General features: G+C 44.7%; 1 protein-coding gene across 1 annotated transcript in view; it reads right to left on the bottom strand.

The window, feature by feature from the left end:
- Positions 1–17,169, bottom strand: part of ADAM12 (ADAM metallopeptidase domain 12) — a 315,046-nt gene that overhangs the window by 23,370 nt on the left and 274,507 nt on the right. The window contains exons 18-21 of the mRNA XM_045023718.1: positions 7,550–7,658; positions 2,467–2,602; positions 1,722–1,830; positions 1,077–1,259 (exon numbers count right to left, since the gene is read on the bottom strand). Of these exons, the coding sequence (XP_044879653.1) occupies positions 1,077–1,259; positions 1,722–1,830; positions 2,467–2,602; positions 7,550–7,658 (537 nt within the window). The remainder of the gene's footprint in view (positions 1–1,076; positions 1,260–1,721; positions 1,831–2,466; positions 2,603–7,549; positions 7,659–17,169) is intronic.

Raw genomic sequence — 17,169 nt, 5'->3', positions numbered from 1 at the left:
CTGCGGCTGCTTCCCCAATCAGCCGTCCCCAGCCACAGCCCTCTCCAGGGCTGCTTTTAACCCCTTCTATTTTAGGAGCGGGGTAGTTACCCTGCTACACCATCCATGGGAGGGAAGGAGAGAGGGAGGTGCTAAATCACCTGAGCTAAATCATTTGAGCGCTGATACTTTTCCAGTGCCCTTCCACAATTCCTTGTGTATCAGCGCAGAAGGACAGAAAAATTATTCCACAATTCACCAGGAAAGAATCAGAGTGGTTCAGGTAACTGCAGCACAAAGAACTATCAAAAGATATGTCCTGAGAAGTCCTAACACTATATATATAGGTGAGTACAGCACTAGGGAGCACACATTAATTCACCTGGAGATTTGCAGTGTGGCTGCACACATGCAGGCTAGGCTAACCTGGATGGTGATCATGCAAATTAACTCTACAGCAAAGAGGTACCTTTGATTCTCAGTCTTGCACTTCAGCCACAAGACCATCTCCTCTTACATGAGTAATGGTAAAAAGGATCTTTACTTATAGGAAGGAGCAGCAATAATAGTGTTTACCTGGCCAACATTCCCTTGCTTAAAGCCCCTTTCATCAACACATATAACTAAGAAAGGGAAACCAGTTACAACACAGAGGATAACTCCACTGCAAATTTTAGTGTTGACATGTACGCTAAACTGGAAAATACCCTTGATGTTTACCCAGTTACAGAGAGGTTCCATGGTAAATTTCCCACCTGTACTATATATCGCAACCATGTACTAACTTGGTCTTTTAATTGGCTGAAGTTCAAGGAATAGTTAAGGCCAAATCCTCATTCAGAATAATCAGAACAGTTCCATTTACTTAACTGGAGCTACACCACTTTACACAAGCTCAGGAGCTAAGCCATAATGACTGCTGTCTGGCTATCCACTCACTACACTATCAATCACACAGGAAATGCCGCGGGAGAACCCATATATGAAAAGTGATAAAACATTTTATTCTGATTTCTTATATGCTGTTATTCATGCTGCAGGCTGTAGCCTGACATCACTATCTGTAAATATAAGAAAGAAAGAAAATGTAGATTTACCTGAGCAAGCCTAAGAGATGGGTTAGCTGGCAGTGGCCGTGCAGGTACAGCTTGATGACAGGGTAGCTGGTGAAGGGGTGGTAGGACTCGCTGGGGTGTTTTTGACCGCTGTAAATCAGATGTCTTTACAGGGTTAGTGTTGTCAGTAGTCTGATATGGTAGCAATCTTCTCAGACCATCTCTCTATAGAGCCATAAAATAATAAAATTGGCAGTTTAAAAAAATCCCAATGAATATTATGGATACAAACAATATTGTTTGAAACACTGTAATCTTCCGTGTTCTGCACTTGCTTTCCCCTTCTTTCCCTCCCTGCTTTACCGTACCCCTAAACTCCTTTCTGTAGCCAGAGAACAAGCAATTAACAACTTCCAGAAGCCTATTCAAACACTAATCCTTGGCTGTTCAGAAAATAGTGCTTCTGTCTGAGATGGCTGGCTGTATCCCAGAGGCTAATTGTATTTCCTTTCAACATTTGAGTCTCCATCTGTTTGGATTTTCGACCCACTTTTTCTGCTCTTGTTTAATTAGTTCATAGTTTTTATAATTTTAATACTTAATGATAATAAGTGTCATAATTACTTCAAACATACAGGAAATGTACATCAAATTCTAATAATGATATTTTGACTGTTAAGAACCCACCTGATGTATGTTTAAATTTTGTGGCTTTATGACTAGATTTTTACTGAGAGTTGTGGTATGAACATGATTAGGCTCAAATGGACTGGAAGGCCTTGCTGGACTCACAGACCTGCAATACAAGTATACACTTATTGAATGCAACTTTGTTCTTACAGCTTTACTTTTTTCATAGTATCTTTCTCAGAATAACACTTTGAAAGGGCTTTCTTATTTTTGCTCTCTATGGAAAACAAGGAAATGTAAAAATTATCTAAAAATCTTGCAAGAATAAAAATAAATATTGATTTTTTTGAAGCCACTAGTCTGTTAAATTAGCTCTTGCAATCTGTGGAAATGCAGTTTTATAGCACCCAAGAGACTGTTCTAATGAGTCTAGCATTTAAGTAGTAATGACCTCAAATACGGAAGTTTTAGCTCACTTGACTGAGTTTAGATAAAAGGCCAAGCCAGATCATGAAAATATTTCAAACAACCCAAAATCAAGGCAAAGTTTCCTTTACTTTTTAATTGCTTATTACAGAAAGCATAATAAAAAGGCATATATTCAAACCCCATTTTATTTACTGATGTCAATGAAGTTGAAGTGAAGAAAGAACACTTCTGAAAAACTCATATTAATTAATGAATGAATCCACTTTTAGTAAATGTCTCATACGCACCACAAGTACTGAGAAATGTAATGAGTACAGTCAGTTTCTATTGAAGTTTATTTAAATGAGTGGGTAGTTAAGAAAAATGATCATACCTTAGTTTCTCTATTGTTGTCTTTTTATTTGTAAATAGCAGTCTAATCAAAGTCTTCCTTTTGAGATACATGATTAAACCAGCAACAATAAGACACAGAATGGTTACGAGTATTCCTATGGTTAAACTTCTACTATCTGAAATAAAACAAATTTTTTGATTTGTGATGGAGTCAGTTATGATGAAATCTGTCTGATATCAAGAGTGGGATATTGCTGGCTAGGCCTGCTTTCTAGCAACATACAAAATGAAATTAGTAAATAATACATTAGGGAATTAATAAGGTAGTATTTCTGCTATGATTACGCTTGAACTTAATTCTCACATCATTTGTTTCTGTCAACTCCAAAAACAAAATGGTTAAATACAAGCTGATAGACTCATTCCTCAACTGTGTAAATATCCAAAGCAGAAAACTGGAAAAAAAAATACAGAGGGGTGCACTAAAAGATGGAAGAGGCAATTAAATATCAACTCTCAGTGATACAAATACTAAAAGCTTTGATAGTTTATTTGTTAGCTTCAATTTGAGATACTACGCAAAACTCGAGCTAATAGCAAAATGGTTGTGTCTCAGTTTACCAAAGTTTTCTCCACTTCAAATGGATATTAGTGAAAGTGTAAAAATCAGTTGTCTTATGGTGGAAAAACATAATTCTTACCATTTAAGGGTCAAATTAAGTAACAAGACCACTCATGGTTATATTTATTTAAGACACTACAGAATGGCAATTTCTTTACAAGGTTTCACTGTATTCCAGTGGCCCACTTCAGTGTTATTTGGATTGCATTACTCTGGATTTTACAGTCCAAATGTCAGCCTTTTACATTGCAGGTTGTTAACTGCTGTGACAATGGTTATGCTCCTTGAGCTCAGCAACAGCAGATGGAATGGAATAATGGGTGGCCTTTGCTCTAAATACAGTAATATGTAATAATGAATAATGCTGGCTGCTTCTGCTCTTCCAAAACCAGAAAATAATCTAATCAAAGATTCCATCCAACCCAATCCGGAGCAAACCCTGCCAGGAGCACTCCCTCTCTCTTTTATACCAACAGAGAGCTCCAGCTCAAGGTTCTCTGCTAACTGCAGCTGTGGCAGTATGGCGGGGGAGTGGGAAGGTCTCAAGCCCTTAAGGCTTTATACGTCAAAGCCAACATCTTAATCTCAATTTGGAAATCAAGGAGCAAACAATTTAAGAATATGGTATCATGTGCTTGTGATGAGACACACCATTTAATGTGCAGGCTGCCTTCTACACTGCCTTAGGTTTCCAGAATGATTTAAAGTGCAGTTTTGTGCAGAGCACAATGCAATAGTCTAATCTAAAAGTAACAAAGACATGAATCAATCATGCCTGCAAGTTTTGCACCTAAAAAAACCAAAAACCAGTCACAATCTTGTGGTCAGGAAGAGATGGAAAAAAAGTCTGTTAGACAGGTCTGCTGTATGATCATCTACCAGCAGCTGGAGATGCAATAATACTCCAGAACTACAAACTCTAACAATATATGGAATTTCTCACTCTCAGTAAAAAGTACAGTTATAATGCTTACAATGGCAACCTACCAGCATTATCTTGAATTTCAGCCAGCTAGATCTTCAACATACCCCAACCTCAACTAGACATTGGCCAATGCAATTGACAGTAAAGTATGCGTTGACTGACAGCGACATAGAGCACTTTAGCTCAGAGTAACAGTAATAAATCTCTTTCCAGTACTACAAGCTAAATAAAATTAGTAAACTGAGTATAGGCAATTACATTTAATTTACCTTTACATAACGATTCTGTTAAATATTTAGTGCTGCTATTTAATAAAGCTATAGTGTGCTGAGTACACGGATTTAGTAAAAGTCAGCTGGGTAAAATCAGTTACTAAAGACAAATCAAGCCATGTGTCACATTTAACTAAGGTAAATGACTGTGTGTCTTTTACTGAGCTAATCCTTCTACAGTTTGATTTACAGGTGTGCAAACTATTCAGATCATAATCCAAACCTTGTATCAACTGCTCATATTTAAATCACAAGTGTCAGGGAAGGAAAATTAGCTCCCCTAGCAATTTCTATATTTGTTTATTCCCAATACTACTGAATATATCATGATCACTGAAAATAGATGGCAAAAGTATCATGATATATAAAACTGCAGAAAACTATTTTAAAAGTAACATTAAAGGGCTTCTTTCCAAAGAAGAGAACTGAATTATTGAAGGCACCCCATATTTGCCTTCTCCCCAGTTACCACTATGTAGTGCAGCACATTCTACATGATATGTACAGTCAGATTTTGTAGTTCCCTGCACTACTTAGCCATAGCACGGTGAGCTAAAGAAGGACTTGTGTTAGACAAACCTGGAAAAATGAGAATATTTACACATTAATAACTGTACTTGCTCACTTCTTGAGCTGAGTTTCTTTGCTATTTTGTTGGATGTTTGGTATTTGAATAAGATCTTTCTCCCTCAGAACCCAGAATCATCTTTCTGCTATGTCCTGCAGTGAAATCATAATGTCATGTTGTTGCCATGGAAATGATTGTGAGGTCACTAGTTCAGCATTACAATTCACTGCAGGATCCAGTATGTAGAGAATACAATCCAATTTACTTTTGAATATCATTATTCATATGAAAAGAGCTCAGATTACTTCCCAGGAAATCATAGGCCACATATGCAAATGTGAGTAGACTATGGGCCTAATTCTCCTGTCACTGATATAAATTAGAACTCCATTGAAATCACTAAAGTTATCGTACTCTGAAATATAAATATAGGAGGGCAGAGTAGATGGTTACAGTGGTCCTTGTAGCTTTATACTCTGTGAATTATGAGACTGATTTTCAATAGTGTCTTTGTACTGTTTGTGCATGCAAAGCCACACCCACAATTGTCTAAGGATTTTCAAGGATTATCAACATGTATCAAAAAAATCTGTCTGGTTAGGGGAGAAATAGGCTGTAACGGCCAGTATTTCAGGGATTGCTCATAGGGAAATTGAAGGCACAGGGTAAAGGAAATATATACGTCTTCCATTATCATCAAATTTGAGAGGAACTTTTAAATATATGTGAAAGTTAAATGCATTTATGTTTAATTGTGACATATTCAGAAGTTTTTCCCATGACAAAAGCCCCTTCTTAAAGTCCCCATATCACAGTTGCTTATTTTTCTGGATTTGTCATATTATGAGGTTCTGATTTTTAAAAATGCATGCATGCAAATCAGTTAATAGTATGCATGAATGTCTGGCCATCTGATTGCACAAATTCCCGATTTGCACTTGTAATGACAGCAATTTCAGGCTTATATTAGGCACACAATTGTGGGTGTGGCTTTGCATGCACAAACAGTACAAAGACACTATTGAAAATCAGTCTCATAATTCACAGAGTATAAAGCTAGAAGGACCACTGTAACCATCTAGTCTGCCCTCCTATATAACATAGGCCATAGATCTTCCTTGAATTAATTAATTTTTGAACTAGAGAATATCTTTCAGAAAAACATCCAATCTTGTTTTAAAAAATTGCTAGTGATAGAAAATCCACCATGATCCTTGCTAAATTGTTCCAGTGGCTAATTACCCTCACTGTCAAAAATCTGCACTTTATCTGTAGTCTGAATTTGTCTAGTTTAAACCTCCAGCCTTTAGATCTTGTTATATCCTTGGTCTGCTAGATTGAAAAACACATTGTCAATTTTTTGTTCCTCACATAGGTACTTACAAACTGTGACCATCTGTTAACCTTCTCTTTGTTAAATAGATTGAGCTCCTTGAGTCCATTACTGTAAGACATGTTTTCCAAGCCACTAATCATTCTTGTGGATCTATTCTTAACTCTTTCCAATTTATCATCAACATCCTTCTTGAATTGTAGACCGCAGAACCAGACACAATATTCCAACAGCGGTTACACCAGTGCCATATACTGAGGTAATAGCCTTAACACTACTCAAGATTCCTTGTTTATGCATCCAGGGATTGCATTAGCCCTTTTGGTGAAAGGGTCGCACTAGGAGCACATGTAGAACTGATTATCTGCCATGACCTCCAAGTTCAGAGTCCCCCATTCTGTAAGTATTCTTTGTTTATATTTGACCATATTAAAATACACATGGTTTGCAAGTGATCCAGTTTGTTCTGTATCAGTGACCTGTCACCTTCATTACTTACCACTCCCACAGTCTTTGTGTCATAAGTGAATATTAAATTTTCTTTCAGGTCATTGATAAAAATGTTAAATAGCGTCACACCAAGAAACAATCCCTGAAACCCACTAGAAACACACCTGGTCAATGATGATTCCCTGATTGCAATTACATTTTCAGACCTCTCTGTTAGCCAATTTTTAATCTATTTAATGTTTGTGATGAGACTTCTGTATTCTAGTTTTTTAATCAAAATGTTGCGTGGTATCAAGTCAAATGTACTTAGACATCTGTAAGGCATTACATCAACACTGTTACCTTTATCATCCAAACTTGTAATCTCATCCAGAAAAGATATCAAGTTAGTCTGAGAAGATTTATTTTCCATAAACCCATGCTGGTGCTGATACAGTGATGCTGTAGTCAATGGAGGATGCTTTGGAGTTTGATGTATCTCAAGGTAGATCAAAAACACAGTGTCTATCTCTTATATGATAATATGATATAGAGACTCAATAAATACGTGGGAACTGTTACAGGGTACCCTGTAAGCCCTTACAGCTGTTGAAAAGTTAAGTAACTTGCTCATGTCCACACACTGAGTTAGGGTTAAAACTTGAGTTCCTGGTTCATAATCTTGTGCTCACACCAATATACCATTGCCCCACATCCCAGAACTACCTAACTGGATAGTGTACTTTTGAAAACAAACAAAATCTCTGGGTTGTTGTGTTCTTAATTATGCAACCACATTGCTACAATCAACTGTCAGTGTTTTTGGCTTCATTAAATTTTAATTAGTGCCAATTCATTTGGACTAGCTTGCTCAATTTATTGACAGTTTTGCAGTCTCAGACATTTTCAATAAAACCCATTTGGATTTTCACTTTCTACCACGGAATGGCAGGAAAGCACCAGCTATTACTAACCTGCTTGTCTGGTTGGTCCACTGTCCATGCTGCCGCCAAACCCTGGCTTATCACAATGGGGAGGGGCCCAGTCAGTTTCGCAGTGACAATTTTTTTTATTGTTACAGACCTTCAAAACAAAATGACAAATGAAGTAATATGAAAAGTTATTCCAGGCAGCTTAGATTGAATCTTATCAGACTATAGGAGCTTTCACTCCAGCAGTGGTAGATGCATGGGGGTTAAAGCTCATGTCACAACAGGGACACATCCAAATCAGCCTGCTGCCACAACCTCGATTAAATACAATTACTTATACATTTTTCAAAATGTGTATATCCTAATAGCAACATGGAACCTAAATCACTATTCACGTATTGCAGGTGATAACTTGAACTGTAAGTGCCATCTAGTACCTCTATTGGAACTATAAACCTCAGAGCATCAAAGAGGAGTGGTGTTCATCTTCAATCATCCGAAATAACACTCAGTACAGTTGTCTTCAGTGTCTCCCTTTCTCCTCTCTAATAGGAGCCCCACTTTCTCACAATTCCCATTCCTTCTCTCTTGAAAGGAACAAGATTCCTCTCACCTTCCTAACACCCTAATAATGCCTGAGCAGCTTGCTTCCCGGTCCCTGTTTACTCCAGTAGTCAGCACCAATACAACTGCATTTGCTGGAAAGGTCTACTAAAGAAACCTGAATGTTTTAGTTTTCCAAGAGTTGAACTTCAGATGCTGGAACAGTTGTCAGGTTTTAGGCTTCAGTTTTCAATTCCACAGCTGAATTCTGTAAACCAGTCCTAACCTACTTGTGCTGGACTGCCTACTGATTCTGCCACTTCTCAGGCCTCAGTTCTAAGGCTGAGCAACATTCCCAGCCAAAGGGAGGAGCAGGGGCGGCTCCAGGCACCAGCACGCCAAGCGCGTGCCTGGGGCGGCAAGCCACGGGGGGTGCTCTGCCGGTCGCTGCGAGGGCGGCATTCAGGTTGCCTTCGGCGGCATGCCTGCAGAGGGTCTGCTGGTCCCACGGCTTTGGCGGACCTCCTGCAGGCGTGCCGCCAAATCCGCGCGACCGGGGATCTCCTGCAGGCAAGCCGCTGAAGGCAGCCTGACTGCCGTGCTTGGGGTGGCAAAATACCTAGAGCCGCCCCTGGGGAGGAGACAGGGAACTGGAAGCAGGACAGAGTTTGATCACATGGGATATGCAGGTTGAAGGAAGAGGGATCTTGACAGATGAGAAGGATGGTGCAAGGTGGGCACCTCTGAAGAGACCTGACCTGCCCCAGGTTCCTGTGACAAAAACTTTTCTCCTTGACACTAGATTTGCATGACCTGAAAAAAATATATATATACTATTGTCCCACTGTGGTGCTCTATTTGCTTAGCCTATAGTTTGGCAGTGATAGAAGCACATGGCTCACTGAGGGAGTGCTCCCTGCAGCATGAGGGAGCACCAAGGAACAGACCCAATCGGGTAATAACAACCTGTTTCCATTGCACAAGGGAGAATGAGCTAATGGGATCCCTGTGCTTTATTCTTGGGAGAGATACTAAAAAGAAAAAAAAAGAAACCTTCAGCTCTCCAACAAAGGGCTAGTCCTTCAGTTCTCGCCCAGGGGAAGACCTTCTCCTCCCATCCAAATGAGGTGCTGCCAGGATTTTAAGCGGCGGTTAATGATGCACCTTTTGCCATTATGGTATGATTGAACGAGATAAACATTGTGCTGCATAGGGCTAGCAAGGCAGAGTTACCCTTTATCACTCTCACACTCGCACTTATGGCAAGGTGCCGAGGGGGTCCTTAGTTCTACTAACATGGATCATCACTGCTCTGCAGGAACCTTTGCCATGGGAAAACTTGACAACAGATTGATCAGTAGAATCCTGCTTAAGACAATCTAGTTAGGTCAAATAACCTCTCAGGATGCTTTTTCTGAGGAAGCCAATTTGCAGGTTTTCAGTAAGGCCGTATTTTGGGGAGTCTGCATAGTTCAATAAAAATAATAATTTACTCAGCCTTCGCTTCCTCTCACAGTACTTTTAAAGGAAATACTCCAGAGTCATATAAAACATTACAACTGATTTGTTTTCCCCATACAGTTAAAAATATCATTTATGCTATACTTATTTATAAATTAAAGCTCTGCAAGGATTACCATCTACAACTCTGCAAGTTCTTGTTTTGCTTCTTAGACGTCACCATGTGTTCTCCATAGCACTGACGTATAAATGCCAATCTGTAAGTCAATGTTTATTTCCGCACACTGACAAAACCCAGTTACTTACCTTTCATAACTTGTTCTTTGAGATGTGTTGCTCATGTCCATTAGATTCTAGGTATGTGTGTGCCCACGTGCACAGTCATCAGAGATTTCTGCCTTAGCGGTATCCATACAGTCGGCAGTGGTGCCCTCTGGAATGCTGTGCTCCTGTGTCGGTATACTAGGTGCCACCAGCCCTACACCCCCTCAGTTCCTTCTTGTCTGCAGCTCCGACTGAGGGGTAGGAGGGCAAGTAATGGAACGGACATGAGCAACACATCTTAAAGAATAACAGTTATGAAAGCTAAGTAACCATTTTTTCTTCTTCGAGTGCTTGCCCATATAGATTCCATTCTAGGTGACTCACAAGCAGTATCCATGGAGGTGGGCATGGAGTTCACGGTTGTACGGCTTGCAACACTACTCTATCGAAGACAGCATCATCTCAGACCTGCTGGGTAAGTGCATAAGGAGACGTGAAAGTGCGAATGGATGACCAGGTAGTGGCCCTGCAGATATCTTGAATCAACACTTGGGCCCTTGTTGTCTGGGCAGTTACAATCACTGTGGAGGCACTTTAGCCAGATCATAGCAAAAGCAGATGCAGGAGGTGATCCATGATGAATTCTTCTGGGCAGACACTGGAAGACCTTTCATCCTGTCCGCCACCATGACAAACAAGTGCGTCGAATTATGGAACAGCTTGGTCCTTTCAATGTAAAAGGCTATGCTCTCCTGACGTCCAGAGAGTGTAATTCATGCTCCTCATCTGACTTATGAGGCTTGAGACAGAAAACGGGTATATGTCCTAGGTTATATGAAACTGTGAAACAACCTTAGGCAGGAAAACTGGGTGCGGTCGCAGCTGGACCTTGTCCTTGTAAAATGGAATTAGACCTTCCAGGAGAGTAAAAGAAGAGAGCAGGAAGCCAAAGGCTCAAAAGGGGGACCCATGAGCTGCGTCAACATGAGATTCAGGTCCCAAGGAGGGACAGGGTCGTGAACATGGGGACAGAGTTGCTCCAGACCTTTCAAAAACCTGATCGTCATGTTGTTAGCAAAGACCGACCTGCCCTGGAATGGAGGGTGGAGGGCTGAAATAGTGCCAAGTGGACCTTAACTGAAGAAAGAGACAGGCCCTGGAGCTTGAGATGCAGAAAGTAGTCCAATATCGTCCACAGCGAAGCCTGCTTGGGCCGAATACCCTGATCAGGGCCAGATTAACTCTCCTCCGGGCCCGGGGCTATTAGATTTTGTGGGGCCCCTGTATACAAGTCTTTGTCCTAATTTAAAACAAAATGATCACAATTATGGCATTAACGCTATACTAAACTTGCCTTTTAATTAACATAAAGCTGTTCTGTGGTTACATTTCAGTCTGAAAACATATAAAATATAGTTAAGTGAATTCAAAATGGCCTACTCCTTACCCTAAAACAGCTGTTATATTAGTTTTTTTCTAGGAGGGAGTTTGGGTGCAGGAAGGGGCTCCAGTCTGGGGTAGAGTGTTGGGGTGCAGGAGAGAGTGAGGGGCGTGGGATCTGGGAGGGAGTTTGGTGCAGGAGGGATTTGGCCCGAGTGTCCTTAAGTCCATGCAGCCTCCATCTGTCTGCTTGGAGAAGAGACTGCTCCCATCCAACAGGAGGTCCTGGATGGAGGACTGCATCTCCTGGGACAGACCTGCGGCTTGAAGCCAGGAAATGCACCTCATTACCATGGCGGAGGTGCCGAACCTGGCTGCCAAATCGGCTGCATCCCAGGCCATCTGGAGGGAGGTCCTTACCACTTTGGTACCCTCCTCCAAGATGGCAGTGAACTCTTGGGCCAAGTCGTGGAGTAGCGAGTCTTTAAACTTTTTGAAGGAGTCCCACAGATTAAAATTTTGTATCTCCCCAATAAAGCTTGGTGGTATGACACCCTAAACTGAAGGCTGGCGATCAAATAAACTTTCAAAAGCATGTTGAATAAAATGTCAGGCTGCTCTGCCATTTCTTCTACCTCCAGGCCCAAGTTTGAAGCCATCCTTCTTAGCAAGACTTGGTGCTCCTTAAAGTCATCAGGAGGACTGGTGTTTGACGGCCCTGCTACTGCCTTGTCTGGGGGACAAAGATGAGGATTAGACCACCTGGGGAGGGTCTGGGACATTGTCCCCTGTGTGGGAAGGTTCTTTTGGAGTGGGCACTCGCTCCTTTACTGCAGTATCAGATTCCGCTTTGCGCACCAAGCCCAGTGCCATCAGTGCTGTGGGTTGCTTCTCTGAGGCAGCAAGGGAGGAGTGATGCGAGAAGGGCATTGGCATAACTGGCACGCCTCCTGTGTTCCAATATGGCCACTGCTCCTGCCACTGGCCCTGCTGCCAGGTCGGCACTGTGGAAGCCTAGGTGGTCTCGGGCGCCTACAAGAGCTGCTGCTGTCATGGCAAGGGGCTGAAGTCCTGTTCTGATCTGGACAAGTCCCCTTCCGGTGACCAGGGTGGGGTCATAGAAGCATGTGTCTGGCAGCTGACCGTAGCCGTGGAAGTGTGATGCCTTGAATTGAAGGACTGGTGCCTCTCCAAAGACCAGTACTGGAGGCAGGGAAATCAGTGCCATGCCAATGACTGGTCCCATATCTGAGGGGAACGATGCCGAGGGGTATGCTGGCAGCAGGATGAGCTGTGTTGGATGTACGGAGACCATATCTCACCATAGGCATATCAATGGTGACCGCAAGCGCTGTGCTGGCGACCTGGGCTGTCTGACAGGAGACCTAGGTTGTAGAGTCAGGGATCCCAGCAGCGGAGATGGGGAACGCTGCATCTGCTCTGGGGACCAACAGCATTCGGCTGCCCTCTGAGGAGGTCTCATGGCTGGCTTACCCTTTTGGGAAACCTTAGCTGGATCCAACACCATGCTCTGCACTGGCGGCGCTGGGAGAGCTCTCTGATCCCTGGCCACGGGGAGGTCCTCAGATGTCGATGGCCCTACCAAGTGCCTGTGTGCCCTACTGCTCCTGGAAGTCAGTTGTGGATCCTTAGGGGGGACTGGGGCATCCAGCCAGAGAGGTACCCCCTTGTGGCTCTGGAGTGGGCGGGTGGCCTGAACTGGGTCCTTTGCCCAACATCCCTTGACCCTTCTTGCTTGGTGCCGGGGAGTCTCGTTTCTTCAGACGCTTCTTGGCCACCAGTGAAAGGGAGCAGGGCTGGGCGGACCCCAGTGTTGGTGGTGCACTGTGCACCAAGGCCAAGGTGCTGGGCACAGAGTCAGAGCGGGAAGGCACTGATGCCGGGCCAAGAGCAGCCTCCATGAGGAAGGCCCTTAGATGAATGTTGCGCGCTTTTGAGTTCGAGGACGAAAGTTCTTGCAAATGCAACACTTGTCCTTCATGTGTGACAGCTAACTAACAGGAATAGGCCTATTGCAGGCAGAACAAGGCTTAAAACCCAGGGACCAGGGCATACCCTACCCTGGGGCTAAATCCCCACTGGGACTGTAACTTACTAAGTAACATTACTTAACACTTACCTACTGTAAACAAACAATATACAAAGTTAACAACGAGACTTAGAACAAACTGCTATCCACTTGCAATGCAAGGGGAAGGCGCTCTGACCAACCATCAAAGGCAGTAAGAAGGAACTGAGAAGGCATAGGGCCGGCAGTGCCTAATATACCGACGCATGAGCACAGCACTCCAGAGGGCGCCACTGCCGACTCTACAGGCAAAAATCTCTGACAACTGTGCATGTGGGCATACACACACCTAGAATGGAATCAACATGAGCAAGCACTTGAAGAAGTTGTTATGTTATCATGGACTCTGCAAATCTTTTCAAAACACAAGCTATAATATTATCTATTAATTATAAAAAGGGATTTTTAGTTCCTATAGTTCTTGAAGCATGATTTCTGTTGGCACAGGCTTTCACAGAAACAAATGAACCAATCGTGCAGCAAATCAAGATTAAAATGATGTAGTTTGAAATAATTAACACCTTCATGAAAAATAAATTGTGTTTAAAAACATTTAGGTGCTCTTTATCACTAAAAAGTTTTGTGAACTGAAATAGGTTATCATAACTTGTTTAAATCTAAATCTATCTCATGTAACTTTCATAGACTCATAGGACTGCAAGGGACCTCAGAAGGTCCTCTAGTCCAGTCCCCTGCACTCACTGCAGGACTAAGCATTATCTAGACCATCCCTGACAGGTGTTTGTGTAATCTGCTCTTAAAAATCTCCAATGATGGAGATTCCACAATCTCCCTAGGCAATTTATTCCAGTGCTTAAACTCCCTGACAGTTAGGAAGTTTTTCTTAACGGCCAACCTAAACCTCTCTTGCTGCAATTTAAGCCCATTTCTTCTTGTCCTATCCTCAGAGTTTAAGGAGAACAATTTTTCCTTCTTCCTCCTTGTAACAACCTTTTATGTACTTGAAAACTGTTATAATGTCCCCTCTTAGTTTTTTCAATCTGCCCTCACAGGTCATGTTTTCTAGACCTTAGTTGCTCTTCTCTGGACTTTCTCCAATTAGTCCACATCTTTCCTCAAATGTGGCACCCAGAACTGGATACATTACTACAGCTGAGGCCTAATCAGCATGGAGTAGGGCAGAAGAATTACTTCCTGTGTCTTGCTTAATAACATTCCTGTTAATACATTCCAGAAGCATGTTTGTTGTTTCTGCAACAGTGTTACACTGTTAACTCATATTTAGCTTGTCATCCTCTAATGACCCCCAGATCCCTTTCTGGAGTTCTCTTTCCTAAGCAGTCATTTCCCATTTTGTATGTGCGCAGCTGATTGTTCCTTCCTAAGTGGAGTACTTTGTATTTGTTCATATTGAATTTTCATCCTATTTTCTTCAGACCATTTCTCCAATTTGTCCAGATCATTTTGAATTTTAATTATATCCTCCAAAGCATTTGCAACCCCTCCCAGCTTGGTATCGTCTGCAAACTTTATTAGTATACTCTCTATGCCATTATCTAAATCACTGATGAAAATATAGAACAGAACCAGACCCAGAACTGATCCCTGCGGGACCCCACTTGATTTGCCCTTCCAGCTTGCCTATGAACCACTGATAACTACTCTGTGGGAATGGCTTTCCAACCAGTTATGCACCTACCGTATAGTAGCTCCATCTAGGTTTTATTTCCCTAGTTATTTATGAGAAGGTCATCTGAGACAGTATCAAAAGCCTTACCGAAGTCAAGATATACCACATCTACTGCTTCTCCCCTATCCACAAGGCTTGATACTCTGTCAAAAAAAGCTATTGGGTTGGTTTGACATGATTTGTTCTTGACAAATCTATGCTATTACTTATAGCCTTATTATCTTCGAGATCGGGGTCGGCAACCTTTCAGAAGTGGTGTGCCGAGTCTTCATTTATTCACTTTAATTTAAGGTTTTGAGTGCCGGTAATACATATTAATGTTTTTTTAGAAGGTCTCTCTCTATAAGTCTATATATTATATAACTAAACTAGTGTTGTATTGTAAAATAAACAAGGTTTTCAAAATGTTTAAGAAGCTTCATTTAAAATTAAATTAAAATGTTAATCTTATGCCGCCGGCCCGCTCAGCCGGCTGCTGGTCTGGGGTTCTCTTCACCTAGGCCGGCAGTGGGCTGAGCGGGGCCTGCGGCCGGGACCCCGGCTGCCAAGGGTCCAGCAGCCAGAACCCCAGACCGGCAGTGGGCTGTGTGGGGATGGCAGCTGGGACTCCAGCTGCTGGACCCGCTCAGCTCACTGCCGGTCTGGGGTCCTGACCCTTCCCACATACAGTGGGTACCTACCTTCTCCCTGGTTCTGGCCCATTCTCTTCCTCTCTCTCTGCACTGAGCTGAGGGTGGGAGTGCACTGAGCACAGGGCTGGGGGAGAAGAGTCTGGCCAGGAGCTAGAATGTGGGAGGGGGCTCAGGGTTGGGGCAGGAGGTTTGGGTGTGGGGCACTTACCTGGGCAGGTTCCCCTTTGGTGTGAAGGGTGTAGGTGGGAATGTGTGTGGGGGGTGCAGGAGCTCTCATTTGGTGCTCAGGGTGGGGGTAGGGATGTGGGGGGTGCATGAGGTGTGGGGGGTGCAAGAGTCAGGGCAGAGGGCTGGGGGCATGTGAGGGGGCTGCCAGAGTCAGGGCTGGGGGGGTGAAGGAGTCAAGCAGAGGGCTGAGTGTGTATGAGGCGGGTACAGGCCTCAGGGCAGGGGCCTGGTGGGTGTGTGGGGCACAGGGCAGGGGTCTGGGGGGTGTGCGGGGCTCAGGGCAGAGGGCTGGGTGTGTGTGTGGTGGGGTCAGGGATCAGGGCAGGGGCCTGGTGGGTGTGTGGGGCACAGAGCAGGGGCCTGGTGGGTGTGTGGGGCACAGAGCAGGGGCCTGGGGGGTGTGTGGGGCACAGGGCAGAGGGCTGGGTGGGTGTGTGGCGGGGTCAGGGCAGAGGGCTGGGTGTGTGTGTGTGTGTGTGGGTGTCAGGGGTCAGGGCAGAGGGCTGCGTGGGTGTGGGGGGGTCAGGGCAGAGGGCTGTGTGTGTGTGTGGCGGGGGTCAGGGCAGAGGGCTGTGTGTGTGTGTGGCGGGGTCAGGGCAGAGGGCTGTGTGTGTGTGTGGCGGGGTCAGGGCAGAGGGCTGTGTGTGTGTGTGGCGGGGTCAGGGGTCAGGGCAGAGGGCTGTGTGTGTGTGTGGCGGGGTCAGGGGTCAGGGCAGAGGGCTGTGTGTGTGTGTGGCGGGGTCAGGGGTCAGGGCAGAGGGCTGTGTGTGTGTGTGGCGGGGTCAGGGGTCAGGGCAGAGGGTTGTGTGTGTGTGTGGCGGGGTCAGGGCTCAGGGCAGAGGGCTGCGTGGGTGTGGGGGGGGGTCAGGGCAGAGGGCTGGGTGGGTGTGTGGCGGGGTCAGGGGTCAGGGCAGAGGGCTGCGTGGGTGTGGGGGGGGCTCAGGGCAGAAGGCTGGGTGTGTGTGAGGATGGGTCAGGGTAGAGGGCTCCCCCCACTCCTGAGGCCCCCCAGCCGGCTCACTCACTCGGGGCCCTGCGGCACACCGCACGAGAGCAACTAGCCCCCCCCCCGGCGAGAGAGTCCCCTCTGGCTGTGTCTGGAGGAGCCCCTCCGAGCGGTGTATGACCCCATTGCTCTCTGGCCACAACCGATTCTGGCTCGCCTGCACCTGCTGTGCGCTCAGCACCGCCGGGCCGCGGGGCTCTCCGCTCCTCCCAGCTCACGAACAGCAGATACTGATCCATGGCTGTGGCCGGTTGCCTCCTCCCGGGGACGCTCAGCAGCCGGCACTTCCGCCGCTGCCAGCCTCTCCCGCCTCCACCGCCCCGACTTGTGCTTCCTGCCGCCGGGAGTTGGGACCGGGTCCGGCAGCGAACCCGCTCCCCTGGCGTGCTGCCAATCCGCCATGGACAG

Source organism: Mauremys mutica, chromosome 7 (genome assembly GCF_020497125.1).
Source record: "Mauremys mutica isolate MM-2020 ecotype Southern chromosome 7, ASM2049712v1, whole genome shotgun sequence".
NCBI classification, from domain to species: domain Eukaryota; kingdom Metazoa; phylum Chordata; order Testudines; family Geoemydidae; genus Mauremys; species Mauremys mutica.
The sequence above is the reverse complement of the archived record's forward strand: the minus strand, read 5'-3'. Positions and strand labels throughout refer to the sequence as shown.